The sequence below is a fragment of the Patiria miniata genome, unplaced genomic scaffold (assembly GCF_015706575.1).
Source record: "Patiria miniata isolate m_02_andy unplaced genomic scaffold, ASM1570657v1 HiC_scaffold_5, whole genome shotgun sequence".
Taxonomy (NCBI): Eukaryota; Metazoa; Echinodermata; class Asteroidea; order Valvatida; family Asterinidae; genus Patiria; species Patiria miniata.
This window is the reverse complement of record NW_024037072.1, coordinates 10,545,144-10,569,730: the sequence shown is the minus strand read 5'-3', so window position 1 is coordinate 10,569,730 and position 24,587 is coordinate 10,545,144. Positions and strand designations below refer to the sequence as shown.

Sequence of the window (24,587 nt, the reverse complement as noted above, 5' to 3'; positions counted from 1 at the left end):
TGTATCCATAGATGTATCCAATATTATCTTAATAAGTGAACTTGTAAAAGTTTGAAATCTCGGTACACGTTATGAGCGCAATCCTCGCCCCCAACAGTGAATCAAACACTATAATATTGCTTATCAATACCTTTCCAGTGTGCATTACAATTTAAAAAAAAAATAAAGGAAAATATTGAGAGTAATCAGAACAAGAAAAGTGTATCTTTTCAACATGAAGCACAAAAGGCAAGACAAACAAATCAATTTTTCTGTATACACATCTCGAGAATATTATCATTCTTGATGAAAAAGTCGCCGAATTCGGAACAAAAACCTCACAAACCGCACAGCCCCCTAAAAAAACGGGGAAAATATTCACACTATGCTGGGCTCGAACCAACATCCCCGGGATTAACAGTCCCATGCTCTAGTCTAACCTATTGAGCTAATCGTGTTCCGTTATTGAAAAAAATAACATTAACGCTTATATAGTTATTTGAATTTGCATGCAACTTGCCTGGAAATTTGCTAATAAGGTTGTGTGTAATATGCATGCCTCGAGTCTGACTATATAAACCTATAGCCCGCATTGATTCTTAATATGCGCAGAAATTAAACAACATGCAGAAAATAAACCAAATGGAGAATACAGAATATTTGAAAGCGCTAAAGAAAGTATTCGCGAAAGTACAATATGAACGTGAAATGAAGAAGTAAGTACGAAGCAAAATCATGATGTTGAAATAGAAGTTTGTTCTCTCTCTCAAATTTTAGATAGCAACTGGAATGAAATCAAGATAAGATAATTAAAAGTAAGCATTATTCTTTTGTGCGGCTCAATATACAATATATATATGCGATATATACAATAATCACGAGGAGGCTTCACCTCGCCCGCTTCGTTGGGAGGTAGCTCCTCCGGCTATTGTCCACCTTTCCCGCGACATATACGCCGCCTTTTCAATTCTCAAAATTTGTGATTACACGATGCATCTCGTTAAAAAAATAAGATTCTAGTGTCCTATCAAAATCAGTACAAACATGTCCATATGCTTCATAAATGGAGTGGTCGGAAACCAGAACGTAAATTCAACATAAAGGAGTCGTCTGTTGCTTTACAGTGATCAAATCAAACTTGATTGTGTCCTGTTTATATTTGCTGTCGTATACTCCGTTGTTTCACAACACGTTTCGTTGCAGGAACTTCAGGAACTCAGAGGGTTCTGGGACAGCTGCCCACTGCCGACGCAAGATGCAACCGAATATGGTCTTAAAATCCCGGTGCTTGGTTGCATAAATCGTCGGGTTGACACAACTGTTAAAAAAGAACAACGCGAAGAGGTAGGGTCGGGCCGGGCTGTCACCGCACATGACCACGACAGCGTATGGGGTAATGCACAGCATGAAGGCACAGACGACATAGAACATGTTCTTGGTGATGTCGTTCTGCCGGCGTGTCACCTGGGAGTTGATGGCCGGCACAGAGCTCGGGGTGGCTGGAGATTGGATTCGGTCATCGCTTGAGATGTGAGCCTGGGGAATCATAACAGTGGAGGTGGTTGGGATGCTGCTGGGCGTAAAATGGCTTGCTTCTTGGTGGACCGTAGCCATCCTCTTAGAGTGACGTTTGAGATGTCTCCAGATGAGTACGTAACAGACGATGATGATGACCAGCAGAATGGGGTATATAATGCCTGCTACGATGGTGTTGTAGGTACGTGAGCTGGCTTGAGAAGTGGTTGACCCGCATGTATGGTACTTTTGGTTGTAGGTGAATCCGCTTATATTAATGAAAGATGGTAGCAAGGTGATGAACAGCGGGATTAACCATACCAAAACCAGCCAGATGACGATCTTCTTGGGCGTGTAAACTTTATGGTAAGTTGTCGAATGTCGTGTGATCAGCAGCAATCGGTTCAGGGCGATGGCGACGAGCGAGAAAACGCTACAGCCGACCGTGGCGTTTTGAACAACAGCTGTGATGCTGCAAACCCAAACACCGACCGGTAGACCCTCCCGGCCCAGCAAAGCCACGGCATTCCACGGGATGACCAGGCAGGTCAGAAAGTCCGCCACGCTCAGGTTCACCACGAAGGCGTTGGTTGCTGTGCGGACTTTATTGGACAAAAGCACGGCCAGTATCACAAGCGTGTTACCAAAGATTCCCAGCAAGGCTATGACAAGGAACATAGTGGCTACGATGACCCTCTGGGTGTAGTCACTGAATTCGAATGTTAAACTCTCCGTGGGGTCCAACGTAACCCCCTCGGTAACAACCGTGCTCGTTGTGACATCCATTTGGAAAAGTTGACTTCACTTGTGATGGCGGACAATCACTCTGAATGATTTTCGTGCTTAGGTTCCACAGCATTCCACTCTGAAAAGAATACACTTACTTTCATTTTCTTTTACCGCCGCAGTCTAAAACAGGCTGATTGATTTCTTGTTCAACAGGCAGAAAATGCCCCGTTCCTGAAATTTTAGAATGACTTTTTACTTTCGTTGTCTGTTTCGATGATGAAAGGGAAAGAATATCTTCAAAACACAACAAAGTAGGGGCAGAGAATTCCCAAAAGCTAGTTAAAAGAGAAAATGTTGAAGTCATTGTTAAAACTGACCCAGCTTTATTGTAATCAAGATAATGAGAACAGTTTCATTATCGACGGAAAAAAGAAAACTTATGGTGAGTTGATATAGCAAAGACAGCGCACGATTGTCTACCTCAATCTCTTGAATACCTCAACGTATTTTTAATTAATAAATGGGGCAAGGTGTCCATATGCACAATTTGAAATAGAGTTGTTGTTTATATATAAATACAGCACTGCGTCCTCCCTAATTCGTTTGAAAGTCAGTGGCGTAAATCTGTGCCGGCGAGTAGGGGAATGGGGGATGACCAAAATCTAAAAATTGCCTGGGGGAGGGGGGGGTGGGGACACCAATTAAACTAGGGGACGCTATTTAGGATATAGGGATTTAGATGTATATCAATACGTATACTCGCGTTTGCATCAAAACGGCTCATTTAAAAAGCTTTTGTCCTTTTTTCCCTTCACTTTTCAGTGCTACTGAATACATTTGGGTCGCTGGGATGTTCTGAAATACCTCGAAATGTCACGAAAAAGTGTGTGTGGGGGGGGGGGGGGAGGGGATTCAATAGCCCCCCCCCCCCCTGCGGTGCGCAGAACAGGCCAATTTGAAATGTGTCTTTAGATGTATTCAATATTATCATATAAATAAACTTGTAAAAGTTTGAAAATCAAACACATCATTTTTTGTATACACATCTCGAGAATATTATCAACTTTGATGAAAACTCGCCAAGTTCGGAACTAAACCCTCATCCACCCACGCCCCCTATAAAGGCGAACAATATTCGCACGATGTTGGGCTCGAACCAACAAACCCAATTTGATTTGTTACATCAAATGTACTCTTTCTCTGTTTTTGTTGTTCCTTTCCTTTAATAAATTTGTATTAACATTTTAAATCCACCCTAAAGTACCTGATTTTTGTGTTGGATTTGCTTCAAAGAATGGACCTCTCAGCTCTGTTTTCTAGGACAAAATTCTTTGTTTTCTGGGGCAAGTTCACTCAAGGGGCAGTTCTGCTTGTGCGCGGAGCAACCCGAAAGAAAAACCTTTATGAGGGGTTGTAGACGGACAAAAAAGGCGTGTTCGTTTAAAGAAACTCTCAACAGGCAAAACTCGTGACAGTTTGTTTGGCCAGAGGGAATTTCCTAACGCTCTCTTTTAAATGAATGGATTGTTGCTGCGTATGGAAATATACACACAATATATAAATGGCCATATCGTTAATAATACCATGTTCCCGTGCTATTCAGACAGCAGGGAGCCCTCATACTTATTCTCAGGTTCACGGTAAATTATGCAAATGAGAATGGCCTTGCCTAGCCTAAATTATTGTTATGGTTGCCATTTTACGTGTGTGTATGGCTGTTGCTATGGTGCTTGATCAATGGACGCCCGTGTGCAAACAGCGTAATATTGACATGAACACTGGGCGATAAGCGGAGCGTGTCGTTCACCGTCGGCCATGGTAATAAGCCATCATCCAACGAAACTGAAGACGATATCCATCGCCATTTTATGGACTCTAGATTGATCCTGTAAAAATAGTATCTGAACGTTTTGTCTTGAACACTTGGAGATCGGAGTGAGCACAGCATTATTGGTCTATTTCTGTGCCAATGTGGGGAATTCTTAAAGGGTAAGTTTTTTTGTTTGTTTTACATCCGATGTTTTTATTTTTTGTTTTCCAGTTGGACTTGAAGATGTTAAGTGCAATTGGATGTCCATGCATGCATTATATCCCGATTTTATATCACAAAAACGCCCCATGCAGGGGCGAAATGGACATGAAATTATCTGCCCAATAAAACATGGCAGTCCTATGAAAGGTTTCAAAACTCACACACTCGTGTGCGATGATATTCATGCTGGTGCTACTCATACATACAATACAAGAGGTGAATTAGATGATAAAACCTGTGACAAGTCAAAGTCCGAGTTCGAGTGAAATGTATACACACAGCATGATGATACTGCATGTTTCATATATTCTATGATGCGATACGGTACACAAAACACACGGATGAGAGAAATAGTCTGTCATGCTAGACGTCCAGTGCAGGAAACTATATTCGTGATAATGTAGGCCTAACGATACACCAAAATATGAAACCAAAATATGGAACTAAACTCACTGCGTCAATGCATCATTCGTATATTGATGAACGACATGTGTGGAAACACAGAGCTGGTGTTTTCTTCAGCTTTATCACAAATAAAAGATCATAATTAGAAAGAGAAAGGACACTAGGTTTAGAGTGGAGTCCTTGTTTAAAACCAAAGGTGAAAACAATTAGACAGAACTTGCTTTAATTGTGAATCACCAACACTCAGTTCTTGGCTCATGAAACCGGGCTAACAATGTATGAACCTGCCAATGAAAACGCGTCCGATGATAGTATGTTGCACGATTGTGTCTAAACTCATGACAGGGCCCCCCCCCCCAAAAAAAAAAAACCAACCCTATATAATAATAATAGTAACGATATTAATAAAATATAAATAAAAAATAACTAAATAGAAATTAAGAAAATTAAAAAGGAAAAGGGAAATGTACGAAGCCATGTGAGTATATATTAATATTATCAGTAATTTAAACTTTACTTAAAAGAGCCTAATATTAGCATGGGAATATACATATATGCAGATTTGTATCATGTCATTATGTACATGTACCTCCCTAAACCTTCCTGACTCGAATTTAAGCTACAAGGTCGAGTGAAGTGAATGAACTTTTGCTTTCATTTTGGAAATGTAGTCAACAGAGATTGCGGAAGTCTCAACGGAAGTTGACACACAATTAAACCAACAGATGACAAAAGCGCATGCGCGGAAGGATTGGAATGCCCCTATCATTTTGAATCGTGATCCGAGACCATCATTTCACGGTACAACCAAAAGAAAGCAAAAGCAAGAAAGATTTCCTGGCTGCAGTGGAAGTTTCACAAGGAAATAACCACACAACAGACACGTGATATTTTGTAAGAGAACGAAAGGTTGATACAAGTACGTGGAACTGCAGAGACCAAAAATGAAATGAAAAGTCCATTTTTTTCGTGAGTTACCTGTGTGATGTATTTTAATGAGATTTTGTTGACAGCGCCATACAAACGTATTACCACAAGCACAATGCTACGGGTGTGCCATGACAGTTCCCATGACTGAAGCCCAAGGTCTAGCATTGGTCACGTGCTTTCCTTTTATTTTGGAAACCAGACTACTATACGCAGTCATTCAAGCGTAATAACCTGACCAAGTATATTTCACTGTACAGATTTCCATAGGGTCTCGTTTGCCGCGTGTGCAAATGTGACCATGACCACGTAGGCCTATACCAATCCAGCACCAGTCCAAAACAGGCACAGATCTATTCAGAATATTTGGGGTTTGACAATCTTTATAACCGCGTAAACAAAGTAGAATGTTTACCTCTCTTTATAAACATTTATAAAACTTCGGATACTAATTCGGGATTTTAATGAAGTGACTTCTACATTGACCCAACGAGACCACCGCTAAGTGTAATTCGTGGAGGAAACAAACTGACTGAACGGGCGGGTTTGCCAAAATGCCAAGTACCGAGGAAGTAGCGGAGCTGATCAAGAAGGACCCCACGGCCGTGGATGCTTACATGCCGCTGGTTCTTGAAGCGATACGAGACGACAAGGACATAGCGGGGAAGTACGGTGATCTGAAAGATGCCGTTGCAGACCAAGTTCTCAAGGAGGTCAAAACCAAGTAAGTATTTAATGAATAGATTTAAGGCAAGCATTGATTTGTGGGGAGTGTTGGCCTAGTGGTTCGGTTTGGGACTCATGATGAGAGTTACTTTATATATTTGCTGAAACAATTAACATTAATTTATGTTTTTTTTATTTTAATAGCTGTATTTTTTATTTAAATATTACTTAATTAACTTGTTTGTAGTTTTAATTTTTTTTTTAAATTTTTGTACAGGGCCCTCAAGGAAAGCAGTTTTTTTAACTGAGGAGGCCACCCTGTTTAAATAAGTCACTGCAAATAAATAAATAAATAAATAAATTAGCTGGGGATCGAGTAACCCGCGATGGATCAGCATCCCTTACAGGGTAAAAGAACTATTCTCAGTCGATTCATGCTAAGGAAACCAAAGATAAATGCTGGCCTGATGGGCCATATTGGCTCGTAACAGACTTTAGCATTGAATTATAGAATGACGGGGCGATGTCTGATGATACACTTAACCGGTACAGAGTGACTACTAACACAATCGATCCGCTAGCTCATTTGAAAACCACAGATCTTTCAAGATCATTTGATAAAATTATGAAAACTTCAAACATTGATTTCGTCTCTAAACGAGTAGTTGTTTTCCATTTTAAACTCTGTCATAGGAATAATAAGTATGAGAAACACATGCTGAAGCTGTGCGAGACGTGTCTGGAGAAACGAGCGACAAAGTACTACCATCTCGCGAACGACATGTTTAAAGAGAAACAGATCATTAACTGGAAGGTAATATTTATTAACAAAACCATATCTTTGCCGATTTTAAGGAGCAACATAGAAAAATAAGTCCCGCAAATCGACAAGACAGCATAAAAAAATCAAGCCATTTTCCCCACCGTCGGTATATATACATTACACACCTCATCAGGAAATTCAATCAGGAAATTCCCGTCTATTACACTAAGGAAATACAGTAGAAAGCTCTGAATAATTACTCAATGCATGGAAGTGCATCATAACTTCCGTATACATGTACATGAGATATGGCCATACACAACACTTCGCATTTCTAGAAGGGAAAGTATTAGTCAGGGATGTTAGGGCGTTATAGGGGCCGTTTGGTTCAGTTTCTTCCAAAAGCACCAAATTTGGCACAGATGTCAGTCATACCATACTATTTCGATTTTTGATGGGCGCCAAGACGGGCGCACCACGGGGCCGCCATATTGGCAAAATCCAATATGGCCGCCAACCGGGTCAGAGGTCAATCGAACTAAACGAGCTAGAATCATAAATAATACCACTTTTCAGGTATTTTCGGGGTCGAGCAATCTGAATCTGATGTTATTTTAACGATTTTAGGCAAGACAGATTGGTAAAATCCAGAATGGCCGCCACATACCGCAGTTAAAAAACTTAAGTAGCTAGAATCATAAGTAATACAACTTTGGAGGGCTTTTCGGTGTCAACGAATCTGAATCTGAGGTAATTTTAATGATTTGATGCCAGACGGATGCCCCAGGGGCCATATTAGAAAAATCCAAAATGGCCGCCAGCCAAGTTAGAGGTCAGTCACAGTTAAAAACTAAACGAGCTACAATTATTAATAATACCATTTTACATGGATTTTCAGGGTCGGAGAATCTTAATCTATTGTTTTATTAAAGATCGTATGTCACATTTTGCCCTAAAGGTCATTAAGGATTGGACTTATCAATAAATATTATTGTTTGAACTATTTTCATTTAAATATTTAGAGATGATGTCTGCAGTGACAAAATGCTATATGCCGCTGTGTGCGTTTAAACGGAGCTGTTCATTTGTAGAGGACCTTGCATATATAGTGTGATTGCATTTCAACCTTCCTTTGCATGAGGCAGCCGCAGCGCATGAGAATGGCACATGTCACTGAAGCATCATTGAGAGTTGGTCCATAGTGATTGCCGTGTACTGGTACCATCTTTGTACCAGCCCCACACGATGAAGTCAGGAATTTCCTGCTGGACCGAGGTGGCCTGTACGTAGTAGCGGTTGCTTTACATGTTCAAACAGCACGGCATGTAGCTGGGATACTTCCGACAAGCTGCTTCCAGTAGTGAAGAAGCGATGTCCGGCCCCAACAGTTGCACCACACCCCTTGCTCTGAATGAAATGGCAAAGCAAGTTGTTTCGCACCATGTTAGGCTTTGGAAGAAGGGTGGTGCCAAGGACTCTGTCAGACCGAGATCGGAGTAGATGCTTTGGACTAGTATGTTACTGTACTTTTCACCATTTCTGAAGCCCACCCAGACCTCCAATAGGCCAAGGATCTCCAAAACAAGCTTGAAATGATCTCGACAGTGATCGCAGTGACTCGACTCTCAATCCTTCACTGGCTCAGTGGGTCGCATATCAAGTTACTCCTGTGCACCCATAAAATGTGGATGCAGCCTTGTCTAGGTATAGGGCGTACATCCCGATTTTGGCATGGGGCTTTGCCGACTCGTTAGCTAGCACTGAGTTAATTGTATCCCAACCAGGTGAGGATGTCACCATCTGCAAACTTGTTATGATGTGTCGAAGAAGTCAAGCTTGATGAGCCCGCCTCACTGCAGGGTTCTCATGCGAGAAATGGATATTTACGGTTTGGGCATATCACTGGAACTCACCAAGTGAGAGGTTGCCCTGAGCCTTGGTTATCTGTGATCAACATCTTGGGTGGTGAAGACAATGAAACGACCGTTGGTTGATAGCTCCACCCATCCTCGGCATGGCGGGCACACACCACACGCGCCTATACATCCTTAAAATAACTAGGGACAATTTTCTCGCTCCAATCTAAGATTGTTTCTGTGGTATGCGTAGAAATGTCAAACTGTCCGACATGTGCAGCTAATGGGAACAGGTTTTTTTATGGAATGATGCACCAGAAACACCAGGTATGACCGGAATGATCTCGAGTGGTAAACTTGGCATCAAATAATTAAAATAACATCAGAATCAGACATTTGGACCCCCCCCCCAAAAAAAACCCCGTTGCATTGTTTTAACTGCGGGTACCTCCAACCTGGGTGGCGGCAATTTTTTTTCAAAAATGGCGGCTCATAGAGCATCTGCCTTGCCTCGAATCATTAAAATGACATCATATTTAGATTCTGTGACCCCGAAAACCCATAAAAGGTGTTATTATTTAAGATTTTAGCTCGTTATTTTCTTAACTGTGATATATGTGGCGGCCATTTTGGATTTTGCCAATATGGCGGTCCCTTGGGGCATCTGTCTAGCCTCAAATCGTTAAAATAACATCAGATTCAGATTGCTCGACCCCGAAAATACCTGAAAAGTGGTATTATTTATGATTCTAGCTCATTTAGTTCAATTGACCTCTGACCCGATTGGCGGCCATATTGGATTTTGCCAATATGGCGGCCCCGCGGGGCGCCCGTCTTGGCGCCCGTCAAAAATCGAAATAGTATGGTATGACTGACATCTGTACCAAATTTCGTGCTTTTGGAAGAATGTGAACCAAAATATCCCTAAGACCCCCGACTATATACATCCTAAAAACAGAAGAAAGGGGAAATATACATCCTAAAAAAAAGTCAAATAGAGGACGAACCGCCGGCTGCGCCCCGTCCCCCTGGATCCGCTACTGGTGGTTGAGTTACTAAAATCATACTTGAAGTTTTTACACAAGTGGGAATTATATTTTTATGCAGACACGATGTTCGGGTAATTACTGCGTTACTCTAAAGAAAAAAAATCCAAAGTAAGCTATTCATATCAGCAACTAAACATTGTGTCTCAAAAGCCATTAAACACTTTTGGAACTTATACCTCTAATGTTGTTTATGCTTCAGCAACATATCGCCTTGGCTGAAAAGTTGATTAAAACCTTCGAGGTTCCCGTGGCGTTAGTGAGAAACAAGAACGATGATTGGTGGGGAGAGGAACGCGCAGCAAGCGACACAGAGATGGGCGGGGCTCTGAACGACTGCATCGAAGCCATGATGGAAGGATTTGAGTAAGTGAAGAGTAACAAATGATAAAGACCTGTTGCTGAAACCACAACTGAAACACAGGACATATTTAAACCTTTTTTAGGTTGGTGCGGTAATCAGTAATGTTTTCTTGTGGCATTAGATTGATAGCTTTATAGTGGTTTCATTTTGCACACCAAAAGTACTCTTTGAAGTGATTCCACAATTAAATGTGAGTTAATTCTTTCGGTCGATATCTCAATCAACAATTAAAAACGTTTGTAATGCTAAAAAGGACAAAATATTGAAAAGAAATCATATTTTTGTAATTTATACAAGGGTATAACAAACCTACAGCGGGAGCACAAATGAAAACAGAAGGCTAAATTGACTGAATCGATTGTGATTCTTTTCCGTTGGAAAAAAATAGTAGGCAACAGGGAAATATATCAAACAGAATTTTCAAGCAGCGCAGATTTACAGACTTTCAATTCGTTTCGATACACAGAATGTCTCGAATTGGTTTCTTTACAGCCGAGACAAAATCTTGAAGAAAGTGAGCAAGTGTATGGTGGAGGTTCTGGTGAAACTGAGCAAGATGCCCAACGAGCTTCAGATTGTTGCAGGACACGCCTTCTCTTCGAGTAGCTGGCACCCACTCAGCTGGGACGTAAGAGCGGATTTTGTTTTCTTCTCAAAATTAGCAAACCATAGGGCCTATACTCTTTTTATGACATTGATTTCTTAAGTACTTGGTATGCCACCCGTGACGTCACTCCTGTCGTTAATGACAGGCATATGGCCAAACCCAACAACTTTACATTCTTTTCCGTTGACTTGGAAAATAATGCGAAATACTTCACCCATAAAACCTCAAACGACCCAACGAGCCATTTTTAAGTCAGTGAATCTGAGAAAGCACTCAGTGCATAGAGGGCCTGTCACATTACATGCGATCTCATAGGAGACCTTACGGGGACCAAAAATATTTCATAAATTTAACAATCGCAGCGAGGACGCAAGAAAATGACAACTTTCTGTCTCAAAGAAGCTGCAAGCTACGCTCATACTGTGCTCTTCCCGCGCTTACGATGCGCTCAACTCGCTCTCTTTGCGCCCCTGTCAAGCTCAATTACTCGATCTAGTCGCTGCCGCTCCGCTGTCACTGCGTTCACACTACGCTCTGCTCGCTGTTGATACGTCCTAGTAGCTAGCGTCGCGCTCTCTATTCGACCAAAATACACTCATGTGACGTCACTTGCGCTGTATAAATACCACGACAAAACGGTCAATACACAGTCCAGTTTCAAAATTATTCTACAAGTTCATCGCAGTCGAGTTACTTTCTCATGGAGACTACATCGACTGCCTTGCGCCTGTAGGCTTCCTCAATGCCACTTCAATGTCGCACGATTCACGCTCGCACAGCGCCCGAGATGCGTCATTACGGCGTCCTGGCCAGGGCGCAGAGGTGTTGCGATTTTTTGAGCATGTTCAAAGGACTTGGCGCTCATCGGAGATCATTAAGACCCTCTGGCGCCCATCTGGCGACCTATGTAGTTGTCGCTGCGATGTAGTAGTTGTTTTTGCGCCCCAGCTATTTTTCAAGGACGCAGTGAGAGCGCATATAAGATCGCAGACAGTGTGACAGGGCCTTAACTTAACTACGCACCCATATCTGTCAAATAAACAGTAGCTTGAGTAGGGTTTCATTTGCAGGGCCTCATCTTTTGGAGGGGACACACAATGGGTTTGGTCAAAGTTTCAAAGAATTGGGCTACAAAGCTATTTTGCCTTTACAAAATTCTCAGTGAGTGGGGAGACAAGGAGCCGTGCCCCTTATATCATGACCCCATACATAGCCACAGCCAACACACACATAGTCCATGACAGGTCATTGGTTTCCACATTGGGACCACTGTTGCTTGACCAACTTGCTGTCATCTAACAGACTAAGTAACTGACTGACTGTCTGACTGTCTCCCCGACTGACTCCCCGAGTAAATACATAAGGTCCTAAATTTAGACTGTCGGGTCCAGCTCGTCTATATCAAAATAATCAAAGCCTAGTCATGTCAGAAACTGTTATGATTTTTGCCACCGTGGCACCTACCTCTGGACAGGCAACTACAGTCAGTACGTTATGAAATGAAATAGCCAGGAATTACCCAGAAATATGTTTTTCTTTCAGGGAACCGAGAAGATGCTGCCGGAACTGTACACCAATCTGTACGAATGGATGACATCAGGCAACGTGGATCTCGAGTCTCAATCTGACGATAAGTCTCGGTTCATCGATGGCATACTATCATCATCTCTCGAGGGAGCTGGGTAATTTGACACCTTAAGCCCGACTGCCTCGCTCTGTTTTACGGCCAGACAGGCGATGCTCCCCTAAACGCTTAAAAGTGATGTAGTGATTTTGCCACCGATTCTGATTCCAAAATCATGGAACCAAATCGTAGACGAGCTCATACCTGTTCGAAAGCACGTTCCTTATTTGTTGTTATGCATCTATCGGAAAAAAACACACCATAATTTGTAGCTTTGCGTAGCTTCAAAAAAACAAAATTAAAATAATTAAAAATATTCAATGTTGAGTAAACATGTTTAATATCATTACTCTATACTGGGTACCTGCTCACTGGCAGAATCAATTTTATTTTCATTGTATCGATTTTAATTGTAAAACAGCATGCCTACTTTGAGCTTCTTCGAATTTGTATATTCGACAAAGCATCACTCTTTATACTTATCATTTTATTAATATCCGCAGGTCACCATCAAAATATGCAAAGGAAATCTACAAGATTTACCAATATGTACTGACACAGGATTTAGACGGCCAACCATACTCAGGATACGGGTTGTTAGCGCTAACCATTAATTCCGGATTTGTAACAAAGGTAAATTTGACCATCGTCCTTCCTCTATGAGTTGAAAATGACTAATAATTCCACATGTTGAAAAAGATGAAATTAAAAAATCAACCTGATTTGTTTTACCAATTTTTGTAAAGATTATAGTAAAACAATTTATCACTGCTGAAATGTACAATGCTGGAAATGTTCAAGCTGCATCATTACCCATATCCATTCTGATCCCACCGCTGACACCAATTGTCAACAAGTTTCCGTTTTCAGTCAATTTGCCGCAATTCAGAACGAATCTTATAATTTTCAAACTCCATTAATAGAATTGTGGCAACCAGCGACTTATCAGAGACTTCGTGCCTGGGGTGGTCAAGATGCTCAAATGTGACAACGAGCAGCTGATGATGACCGCTTCAGCCTGCATCACAAGCTTCTACCAGCAGGTTGACCTGCTGGCCCCGTGCGCAGATGACGTCATGGAAGCCTTTCTTGACGGGAAAAGTGACCTGTTGGGCCGTAAGTTGTGTTCTATTGTCTATCTACAGTTTTGTCGTCAGGTCCATTACAAGTCATGTCATAGGTCAACTCACAAGTCCGGTCGCCAGTAGTAGAGGAGAATGAACAATACAAGGAATGCTTTTATGGTCACAGTATATTTGAATAGCTAATTACTTGGACTGGGTGACTTGTGATGGACTTGTGGGCATTTTGTGAAGGATCGACTACAACCCTTCCTTACGAACTGTTGTACTCATTAAATTGATGGCACAATACAAATTTGAGTGACCATCATGTTATTTACTGTATTCGTATCTAGTGTGTCTGAAGCCCTTGTATGGAGTTAGCCCGGAGAAGATACTGAGTAGATTTGATCAGCTTGCTGAGGCAATGGAAGACATGAATCAGACCAACAAGACATACATCTACATGCTGTGGGACGACGTAGCCAAAGACAACGCAAAGGTAATTAGAAAGCTTTCATTACATTTTCCTTTATAAAACTAGATGCTAGACTTTCAGAGAATAAAAATAAACATGCATGGTAGTTCTTTCTGAAGGAATGAAAACTCGAATTACGAATGAATTAAGTCTGTTTATCCACAAAACAATATCTTCTTGAAATGAACAAAGACTTCTGTAGTGTTTTGCAGATCTGGTTTCCTGCCAGTTATTTGAAGCGGACAAGTTTGGTCTTGGTAGCTTTCCAATGATTTTCTGCAAATACGGCGGACTGCATAACTGCAGCTAAATTATGCAACAGACTTAAGGAAATAACAAAGTATCTTTTCATCATAAATTGAGGATGCCTATTTCATAAAATTAGTAAATAACATTCACGGGGGCAGATACAGATTTTTTTGCGGGGGGGGGGTTCATGCCTGTCAGATTTGTTCTTTCCGATTGTTTCGGACAGGCGGACATAGGTATTTAAAATGTACTACAATTGTCTTAATTTTTGTGGTGGTGTCTGAGCTTGGTTGGATGGAGGGGGAGGGTTCGAATCCCTCTCCCTGGATCCGCGCCTGATTAAAATGGTAAAATGATTGAATTTGTTGATTAGTAAAAGAAAGCAGGCTAAAAAAAAAGTGCATTCATGTGCAAGACATTACATACACCAATGAAGTTTCGATAAATATTTACTCTGAAGATTTAGAAAAAATGACTGCAGAAACTGTTTTTGTCACATCATTAAAACCTCAATAGTGAATTCGATTTTCAATTTTCCACTCAGTTACTCGTGCCTCACTTGGACCTGATGATGGATGACGTCACAAACGCTCAAATCTGCCACCAAGTGGTCTTGATCCTGGGAACCATGTCGGTCAAGTTCCCGGGTAAGTTTGTAGACAAGATCGACAAGCTGATGAGGGTCGCGAAGCAGACACCGTACACCATCCACGCGGTGTCGAAGATTGTGGCGAGTGTCGGTCAGATAAACGAGGTAAGACATGTATTTATTGTTGTCCTCAAGTGTCACTTTAAATAGGTCAAAAGTATACCAAACTTCACCGTATACAGAGAACGAAACAACGTATTTCAAAAGTCAATGGATGCATTGATAACCAGTTGCAAAGAGATGTGCACAGAGATATAGATTGCTTGATTAAACGTACACAAATGAAAAGAGGTGTTCCCAAGTCCACACAAGTAAAAAAATCAATCTCAAGCCATCCAAAGTCAAGTAAAGTGACATGTCAGTCAAGTGACACAGGTATCCTTTTTTCATTATTCATACCCTTTGACGATGCCACCTGTGATACGATAAGTGATTGACTTGTTGTTTGAACCAAGATGGAATTTTCATACAAAATATTATCTGCCGATACTCTCACACTCTAAAACGTGCCGGGTGGGATTTGACCTGGATTCCTGGTCCTCTTTGCCCGGATAGTTTTCAGGGTCAAAATGACACTCTTATTTTAATGACACTCTTCAGTGTCAAAATGACAATTTTGCCAAGGTTTTCGGCTCAAATATTTGACCTTTTGACCCCCAACAAACTGTCATTTTGACCCGCAAAAGTATTAGGTCAAATCAGACCCTGTAACTAAACTCTTTTTTAATAACCCCATGAACTGGTGTCCTAATGCAGAAACAAGCCGAACGTTGCATGAAAATTCTGGTCGATAAACTGAAGACCATCGAGGACACGTGGCTCAGTGTCATCATGATGGATATGAAGCGGATCGGTCGCAAGCACGTGGAAGTGTTGAAAAAGTACCGGGCCGACATCGAGCCGTTCATGAAGAGTCAGGCCATGGGTGTACCCGACATGGTGCAGAGCTTGATTGATTTCATGGAGGGACGCAGGTGAGATTATTCGGGAAAGTAGGCAAACTGGTTACACCTCCATGTTCCGACACCCCTATGTTGCGACATCCCTACGTTCCGACTGCTCATATTCCTATTCCTATACCCCAACCCTAACCGGGAGTAACACAATCTTGTGTTGTTGGAACATGGAGGTGACGGAACATAGAACAGTCACTGTAGAGAGATGCCATTCAGGATCAAGAGGGTTGGATAAAGAAAACAGGAAAAACAACTTGAAATCGAGTTCATAACATGAAGATGTGAAGATGTGTGCAACAGGACTTCTTCAAGAAGCAACAACTGTTATTGACAAAATAAATTACTTACATGAAAACAGATTAATTTCAATCTTACCACCCTGTGTTATTGCATGATGTAAAGTTTCAAACCATTTGGTGTTCTTGTTTTACTTTATAATGGTGAATTCTTGTCGCATGTTGTCATTCCGGCCTCAACAAACTAATTGAACAACTTCGAAGAAGCTAGTCGACATGATTTTGACATTAGTAAAATTAAAACTTAACCAGTTGGACCAAGATAGACATATCCAACTTAGTCTCTGTTACTGTCATTCCAAATCTTTGAAGACACACCCCTAATCTCAAACACATCTCCAGCAAAACATATTTCTTGTGAATAGTAGCGTTCTCTCATAGTTATCATTCATCATCATCATCATTGGACGGCCGGAGCCGAGGTGGATGCAACCAAACTCTTCCAGACTATCTTGTCCGTCATGGCCGTGGTGATGTCATCAACGTGCTGACTTACATAATTGCATACTTAGTTGAGGGGTCTCCTCTCTCTGTTGGGGCAAGGCAATCTCCAGCAGATCACGTCGGAGATAACTTGCTCTTTGGCTCTATAGCAGTGGCCGGCAAGGCGGGCTCTGCGTTGTGCTATTGTAGTTGAGAATTATCATTCCCAATACCACGAAGAAAACACTTTATTGAAAAGCACTGAATTCCAATTAAGGCTGATATTATTTCTTACTCAATATACGGAAGACATTTTTCTACTGCTTATGGCCAATGCACTTTGATATTTTTTGTGGTTCTTCAAAAATTATTGGCACAATGTCCCATCCCATTTTTTAGTAATTTCCACGGTTTACTGAACAAAAATGTGAAATCTAGACTTCTCCATATTTCCTTAGCCTGGAAGCGCTCGCGGATGACGTGGAAGACGTGAAGGAGGACGTCCAGAACCTCGACGACCGAGTGACTGAAACGGAGGAGAATGTCGACCGTCTCGACAAGACGGTGACTGAGCAGGGCCAGGAGATCGACAACGTCAAGAATGAGGTGACGGAGCAGGGACAACGACTGGGCGACCTGGAGGAGCTGGTTGATGATACCATCGTGAGGGTGGACGAAATAGACCGCAAAGTAAGTACAAAAAGGTGGTGTGCCAAGCAGTTTAGAGCCAACTCACTCCGTAAAATCATAATTATGTAAAATGTAATTGAACACAGTCGTATAAATCATGATCCATTCAAGAACAATGTGAGACAGTTCGAGGATGGGCGGTATTGGAGGCACGCCCATATAGAATGTGACTGGCATATACTCGAGTTACCGTGCATTCATGTGTCTCACAACTTGGTGTTTGATTGCGTCATTCTCAATCTGCCAGACCATTACCAATGCTCCAAAGTGGTCTCGGGACATCGCCAACCTCCTGAACCCCGAGCACGAGCACGACTGGCGTTTCCTGGCCATTCGCCTGGGCTTCACCGGCGAGGATGTCCGTAACTGGGCCCTGTCTCCGGACCCTACCATGGCCATCCTGGCCGAGTGGTACACTATTCATAAGAGTAGTGAGGCGACTTTTGCCATCTTGACGGCGCTGCAGGACATGGGGAGAGACGATGCTGCGATCATCGTGGAGGAAGCGCTACAAGCCGCCGGTACCTTCACTTTCAATTTTTAAACTCCTAATGCCAACAACGACTTGGAACCATTTTAATGAACCATTTAGTTTTCCCCAGTGTAAATCACAATGTAGCACATTTTATGTCTTACGTTAATTGCGCAAGCCACGTACGACTGAACACGGCATTAAATTGATTATTGCCAGCTATATGGAGTGTTTGATTGCTGCATTGTGCCTATTATAATGAATAATGCAATCATATAAAAGGCATCAAACTATACACAGTTCATTTGATTAGCTTGTGACTTGACTTATGACTGGATGACTAGTGATTGATTTGCGATGAATTGTGATGACTTGTGACGAATTATGATCACTTGTTTAACCTGGGTCCAACTTACGGAGACACTTAGGGGCCTCGTTTTGTGGAGGGGACACTCAGTGACATTTTTAACCAAAAAAAATAAACAAACTAATGTTGCCCTCTCTAAATTCTCAGCGGGGGGTGGGGGGGGGGGCTATAGGGGGAACGGGCCTCGAACGGAAGGGGGGGGGGGCACGTTCCCCTGTCCTCGGTAGATGTTACGCCACTGTTCGTGATGACTTGTGAAGAATTATGATTGACAAAATGATGACTGGTTGATATTCTGTCATACCACGCCTGTAGATAAAGTAGTTCCTAAGGCTGCCCCTGACATTTCCGAGAAGCCTCCGCGTGTTTTCATCAGCTACCAGTGGGACCATCAGCCCGAGGTCAAGGTCATCAAGGAGCATCTGGAGAAGGCAGGCTTCAACTGTTGGCTGGACATTGGTCAGATGGGAGGCGGGGACAGCCTGTTCGCCAAGATCAATGAGGGGATGAGGGCGGCCAAGGTGGTGCTGTGCATGTGCACCGAGAAGTACTCCAAGTCTGAAAACTGCAACAAGGAGGTAGGTCCTCACATGCGAGAAAATAATCACATGAGATTAGAAAGGACCTCACCGTCGAAGGGAGTCATCGTTACATTTTCTTGGAAGGGAAACAGCCACACTGGTTTTCTCATTTACTTCCAGAAAGTTGGTGGAAAGATCGCACCGTTTGCTTAAGTTTGCATAAACAACACACAGAAGAACTCATTGAAAGGACGTGAATTGTTCTTGAGATGCTTTTTCCAACCTAAACACCTCTGAATGCAAATGTATAATTTTCCATAATCAGGTGAATTTGGCCAACCTGTTGAACAAGCCCATCATACCCGTACTGATCGAGAAGATAGACTGGCCTCCATCCGGCTCCATGAGCATGCTGTTCGCCCAGCTGCTGTACATTCAGTTCTTCACTGACAAGGAGTACGTGAGAGGGGAGAAGTTCTGGGAGGATGCCAAGTTTGCTGAGTTGCTGGGCCAGATAAGTTATCACGTGGCCCCCGACGAGGAAATGATTACTGATGGTAAGTAGATGTTCATTCGGTGTTAGTAAAATTATTTCGTCAATGAGAAGTAGAATGAATGTCTGAGTATCGCTTTGAAACCATGTAATGTAAACGATTAACAAATCCTGTAGGCCTCTGTACTGAACTCAGCCAGTCACTGCATCGTTGATAATAACCATGTGTTTTGTATAAACGGGGTCAAGTTGTATTTATTGTTCAGTTATTGAAGACTTGAACAAAATATGGAATCGAAAACTTCAAAAATGAAAAATCCGTACGATATCAAAACAAACTCAGGGTGACAGGAAGTAAAAACTACTTTATTGAGAGTTAATCTAGACTAATAGCAGGACTGCTTGTTGATAGTTTATTTTTATCGGCATTTGTATCTTTTCCAACGTTAATTTCAATTTGCTTCTGATTGAAACCAAGACATAGGATCACTGACTATATTCCTTAGGATCGGTTTGTTTTCGAGAAGGGTAAAGTTTTCTATGACGACATGGATAATTATGCGTTCTGTTAATCACAACATATGTTCTTTTGTCATTTCAGAATATCGTAACTGGGTCCCACAGATTGATGATCTGCCGAAAGTTGTCAAGAAAGCGAACGAGAAGAAGTCCACAGACGACAACACAAAGTCTGAAAAGGCAACAGATCAGGTACAGATGCATTATTTCTTTGTTTGACACAACAAACCAAAATTATTATTATTAATTGGCGGCAAAATGAAATTAATAATGAAAAATAATTTAAAATATATCGATTACCATGCTGTAGCACGATGCTATCATTTCTCAGGATTTTGTATCTGAAACAAGATTTAAGTCCTCTCTTGATGGCAGTGTTTAGTCGAGTCAATGACAAGTTATCACAAGTCCATTACAAGACTTAAGTCAAGTCACAAGCTATTCAAATGAACTGCAACACTAGTGTTCTTCTGTGAATGTTCATCCCCTGTTACTTGTGACTGGACTTATGAAAGGACTTGTGATTTGTGACCAGACTTGTGATGGATTCGTCATGGACTCGACTTATCGGTGCAGTTCATTGAACATTCTTTAAACTCTTTTTTCTGTGTCTGATCAGGCCCAAGAGATCATTCCCCAAGTGTTCATCTCGTACCAATGGGACAAGCAGACGGAGATCAAGACGCTGTACTCCAGACTGACTTCGCTCGGGTTCAGTTGCTGGCTGGATATCATGCAAATGGGAGGCGGTGACCCGCTCTACTCCAAGATTGACAAAGGCATTAGAAATGCCAAGGTGAGTGACTGGAAGACTCACGGGAATTGTCATCCTTGTAGGTTTGGCGCTACAACTCATCAGATAACTTATCTGATCGGATTTTAATTTATGTACTTTGCTTTGTTCCTTTAAAATACAAACAAATCTGATATAAAAGGGTCATATTTTTCGTTCCAATAATTGGATGTATATGTTATACAGGAATATCCATGAAGTGTTTACCAAAAGGGACGACAAAATCTTTCTGATAGAAATAGAATGCTTCTCTAAATTTTCAATTTGTTTCTTGTCGAAGGTTGTGGTCTCCATTGTGACCCCCAAGTACGCCTTGTCTGCCAACTGCCGTCGCGAGGTGAGCCTTACAGATGCTCTCCGTAAACCCATCATCCCGCTCCTAATGCAGCGGATGACGTGGCCCCCTGAGGGCCCAATGAGTATGCCCTTTGCCCAGCTCCTCTATATCGATTGTACCGGTGAGTCCACCCAGAAAGAGTTCAGGGATGCCAAATTTGACGAGCTGGTGCAAAAGCTTAAAGAGCACGCAACTGTCGAGGATGCGGTATTCCAAAGTGCGTCACCTAGCGACACTGAGAAACCTGAGATAGAGGAGGCAAAACAAGTAGAAGAGAAGAGTCCGAGTCCGCCAGCTGCTGAAAATACCAAAACACCGGAAGCAGAGGAGAAAGAGGAGCCTGCTCAACAGAACGAACCGCCAAAAGAAGATGCCATAGAAGATCAAAAGCTGCAACCAATCAGCACCGAGGACCCAGCAAAGTTCGCAGGGTCCACGGTACATCAACAGACCCAACCACCAAAAGAAGATACTGAGGAAGATCAAAAGCTGGAACCAATGAGCACCGAGGACCCAGCAAAGTTTGCAGGGTCCACGGTACCAGAAGCGAGACCTCAGTCAGAGATGGGTCCTAAGCATGTCGAGGTTATCCAGCCGGAACGGAGTGCCTCTGCCCCGAAGGAAAGAGCAAGACCTGATTCGCCAAAGAAGAAAAAGAAATCATCCGTGTGTGCAATACTTTAGATTAAACAGTTTTTGCGTACACATGTACGTTATAAGAAATACTATCACAATATAATACAAATATTTAAATGAACATTATATGTTTTGCCCTCACCGACGCATAAACACTGTGTACTCAGTGTTATGCCTCTCGAGTGAAAGTTGGAAATTTCACTCGAGCGGGACTCGAACCCACGACCTCCTGCTTTTTAGTGCAGACGTCTTACCACTCGAGCAGCGAACTCCGGGATCGGTTGGCTGTTATGAATAATTAAATGCGGTACCCGCTGCTATGTACATCAGATTCCGATCCCGTAAGCTCGGTGGTCGAGTGGTAAGATGTCTGCACTAGAAAGCGGGAGGTCATTGGTTCGAGTCCCACCCAAGAATTTTTTTTCCAACATGCACTCGGGAGGCACACTGAGTATACAGTGTTTATACGTCGGTGAAGGGCAAAGCCTAATATTGATTTACATCACCCCAACGCAAAAAAGTCCATCTTATGAAACATATTTAAGTTGACATAAGTTGTATTTTAGTTGTTTTTATCCCGTTTTGTCATAATGATGCAAGTCTAGGGATTAATTAGTTTTGTAGGGAAATGCTACGATCTAAAACCTATATCTATGTGTTTATCTTAATTTTCAATTACTTTAACGCTAAAAAGCCAGAGCACATAATAGTTTCTAGGCATTAATATATAAAACATCATCATTGTTTTGTTGTACTTCGGGTGTGCATTACTGTGCAAGGACTGACACATCATAAATTTAGTTTGAACATCAATGTTTTATCTATTTATATAAAGGATAAAATACAAATGTATAGACTTGAAAAGTTGTATGCACTCTTAAAATATCGATGACACGTGGACACACAGAGTATTAACGCTCATTTGTGTTGGCGTGTCAGTGGACTTTATGTTTTACATTTCTTTTTCTTCAGCTTTTGTCTTTTTAAAATTAATCAAAACTTTTGTAGCTTTTACACGACAGAAATTATAGGGAAGTCCTCACTATTAAGATCTCACCTAAATTAACTCAGACCGTTTAATTTAATGTCACCTTAGTTTTAATGTTAACCGTTTAAAATTTTGCGAAAAAAACTACACTGACGTAACAGGTGAATACTATAAGACACAATAAATACATTAAATTTTCCAATCCTTTCCGGTCCAATGTTGGCGAAAAGCCAACATAGAGGGCTGCTTGATAGCTCAGTAGAGCGACGGATTGGTAGAATCCGCAGTTTGCTGGTTCAGACCCTGCTCCAGTCAATTTCTTTGTTCAACTTTAATATTATTTCAATAAATGAAAAGTACGAACTCAATGCACTGCTTTTCCGTCTCACCAGCTGTGAAACAAAGAAACCGTGATGGCATCGACGACTGTTGTATGCTGCTGTTGGAGCCTGAGTTTCCACGAAAACAGATGTTCTGTGTGTACTCGAGGTTCCTTGACTTCTAAAGACCAATTATTGTACATCTTCTCATTCCGCTTCAAATATCGGATACAAAAAGCTAACTAATTAGTTGCTTCAAAAGAAAAACACTGAAAGTTAGGTACACGGTATAAACAAAAGCATCCATCCATGCACTTAAGCGTTAAATTAGAGCATTATTTATTTAGTTTTTAACAATTTCTGACGTAAACACAAATCCACAATTTCAAGTTCAGGGTTTTAAGGAATAACTCCCTGCAACCAGGAGATCACGTGGACCGATAAATTGTGATGCCTATACACCAAAATGAAGCAACATAAATATGGTTCAAATTCAAATTGAAATTCAAATTCAATTTCAAAATCTTTATTATATCCCACTGGGGTAATTTAAAATGCTCGCGTACAATAACAACATCGACACATTATAAAACACAGTTACATATACAATTGCACGAACAATCAAAACGAACAATCAAAATGATTAAAATTTTCTTATATATTACAACATTAACGTTGGAACATAATATTGTGATGTTTTAACACACGAGGAATGGAGGAGGATGGGTGTCGGTTTGTCGCAGCATATATAAAACGTACCTGTGAAGCTTATACACAAATTACCCGTGAAACTGATGTCAAATTTTGAATATTAAGATGTCGCATGCTCAGGATTTTCGAGTGACAGTTTGTTTGGTTGTGACATTGCTAGTAAGTTTGATGTGCTGTTTTTCCCAAAAAACTTATTCACACTACGGACTAAACCATAGATACGATATTTAAAACATGTTCAACTTATTGCTCTAATCATTTTATTATATTTATGAATCTGAGCAAGATATAATATTATAAAATTTGAGCTTGCTGTCTATATTTTTGTGCGGATGTATATGTACGGATAAATTGTATTGGTAACTGTATCACGGGGAATTTCGCAATATATTTTTTGTTACTGTGGCTCAGGAACACTGAGTTACTTCGACGATATCCTTTATTTTCATACATTTCCTGACTAACATAGCAGCAAGTAAAACAAAATATAACATAATACTAATAAAATGATATAATTTTAATACAGTATCTTTTCATGAAACAGGCTCGTCACTTCTTCTTGACTAAACTGTATACGTATATACTTAAACTTTATTATAATTATATAATAAACAATATGAGAGACAATTTATAAATAAAAGTGCAGGGAACTTTTAAAATATATGCATTAATTGAATAAGTGCACTTAATGGTCCAACGTTAAGTAAATGATAAGCCTATTATGGGGATAACATAATAATAACCAAGTAATAGATTTAGTTTTTTATTCACCTCAGTGTTTTGTTAGCTTACAGAATAAAATACGAGTGGCTTAAAACTTCAAGAAATCTTGCGGAACATGAAATCATTTTTTTAAAGCGATTACTCTGTCTCCTCAAATGTTCACATGCGGTTCCGCATCTTATCTTGCGGCATAACGAAGGCTGACTTGCGTTTTGCGTCCCCATCTTTATTCACCTGCCAGTAACCAGCGGCTAAATCTAGTGCAGAAAACCATCTGGCACCGGCAAGTGCATCTAATGTGTCATCGATCCTGGGCACTGGGTAGGCATCTTTGACGGTCTCAGCAATGAGCCTCCTATAGTCCACATATAAGCGTTGGGTACCGTCTTTTT

The 24,587-nt window shown here is 41.2% G+C and overlaps 2 protein-coding genes across 4 annotated transcripts; one reads left to right on the top strand and one right to left on the bottom strand.

The window, feature by feature from the left end:
• Nucleotides 1-1,161: 1,161 nt before the first annotated feature.
• LOC119740642 (melatonin receptor type 1B-A-like) lies at nt 1,162-2,280 on the bottom strand. Its single transcript, XM_038216007.1, has one exon. It carries the CDS (start codon nt 2,278-2,280, stop codon nt 1,162-1,164), a length of 1,119 nt encoding a protein of 372 aa, XP_038071935.1.
• Nucleotides 2,281-3,979: 1,699 nt separating this feature from the next.
• Nucleotides 3,980-21,673, top strand: LOC119740824. 3 transcript variants are annotated; one of them, XM_038216263.1, is made up of 18 exons: nt 3,980-4,212; nt 6,082-6,311; nt 6,947-7,067; nt 10,121-10,284; nt 10,775-10,910; nt 12,432-12,571; nt 13,017-13,146; nt 13,437-13,629; nt 13,931-14,076; nt 14,846-15,055; nt 15,707-15,924; nt 17,084-17,315; nt 17,563-17,836; nt 18,470-18,732; nt 19,001-19,232; nt 19,770-19,879; nt 20,307-20,483; nt 20,761-21,673. In XM_038216263.1, exons 2-18 carry the CDS (start codon nt 6,142-6,144, stop codon nt 21,499-21,501), a joined length of 3,657 nt encoding a protein of 1,218 aa, XP_038072191.1. In that variant the 5' UTR covers nt 3,980-4,212; nt 6,082-6,141; the 3' UTR covers nt 21,502-21,673. The 3 variants fall into 3 exon arrangements, with proteins under 3 accessions (XP_038072191.1, XP_038072190.1, XP_038072189.1); XM_038216262.1 differs by having other exon boundaries at nt 6,058-6,311; XM_038216261.1 differs by lacking the exon at nt 3,980-4,212 and having other exon boundaries at nt 5,119-6,311.
• Nucleotides 21,674-24,587: the final 2,914 nt, after the last annotated feature.

What these genes read in the sequence shown, in the direction of transcription:
- LOC119740824 (XM_038216263.1), top strand. Translation starts at nt 6,142, where the DNA reads ATGCCAAGTACCGAGGAAGTAGCGGAGCTGATCAAGAAGGACCCCACG. An exon ending in TAGCCAAAGACAACGCAAAG is followed by an intron (nt 14,077 to 14,845) that starts GTAATTAGAAAG and finishes TTTTCCACTCAG; the next exon opens with TTACTCGTGCCTCACTTGGA. An exon ending in CGAGGAAATGATTACTGATG is followed by an intron (nt 19,233 to 19,769) that starts GTAAGTAGATGT and finishes TTGTCATTTCAG; the next exon opens with AATATCGTAACTGGGTCCCA.
- LOC119740642 (XM_038216007.1), bottom strand. Translation starts at nt 2,280, where the DNA reads ATGGATGTCACAACGAGCACGGTTGTTACCGAGGGGGTTACGTTGGAC.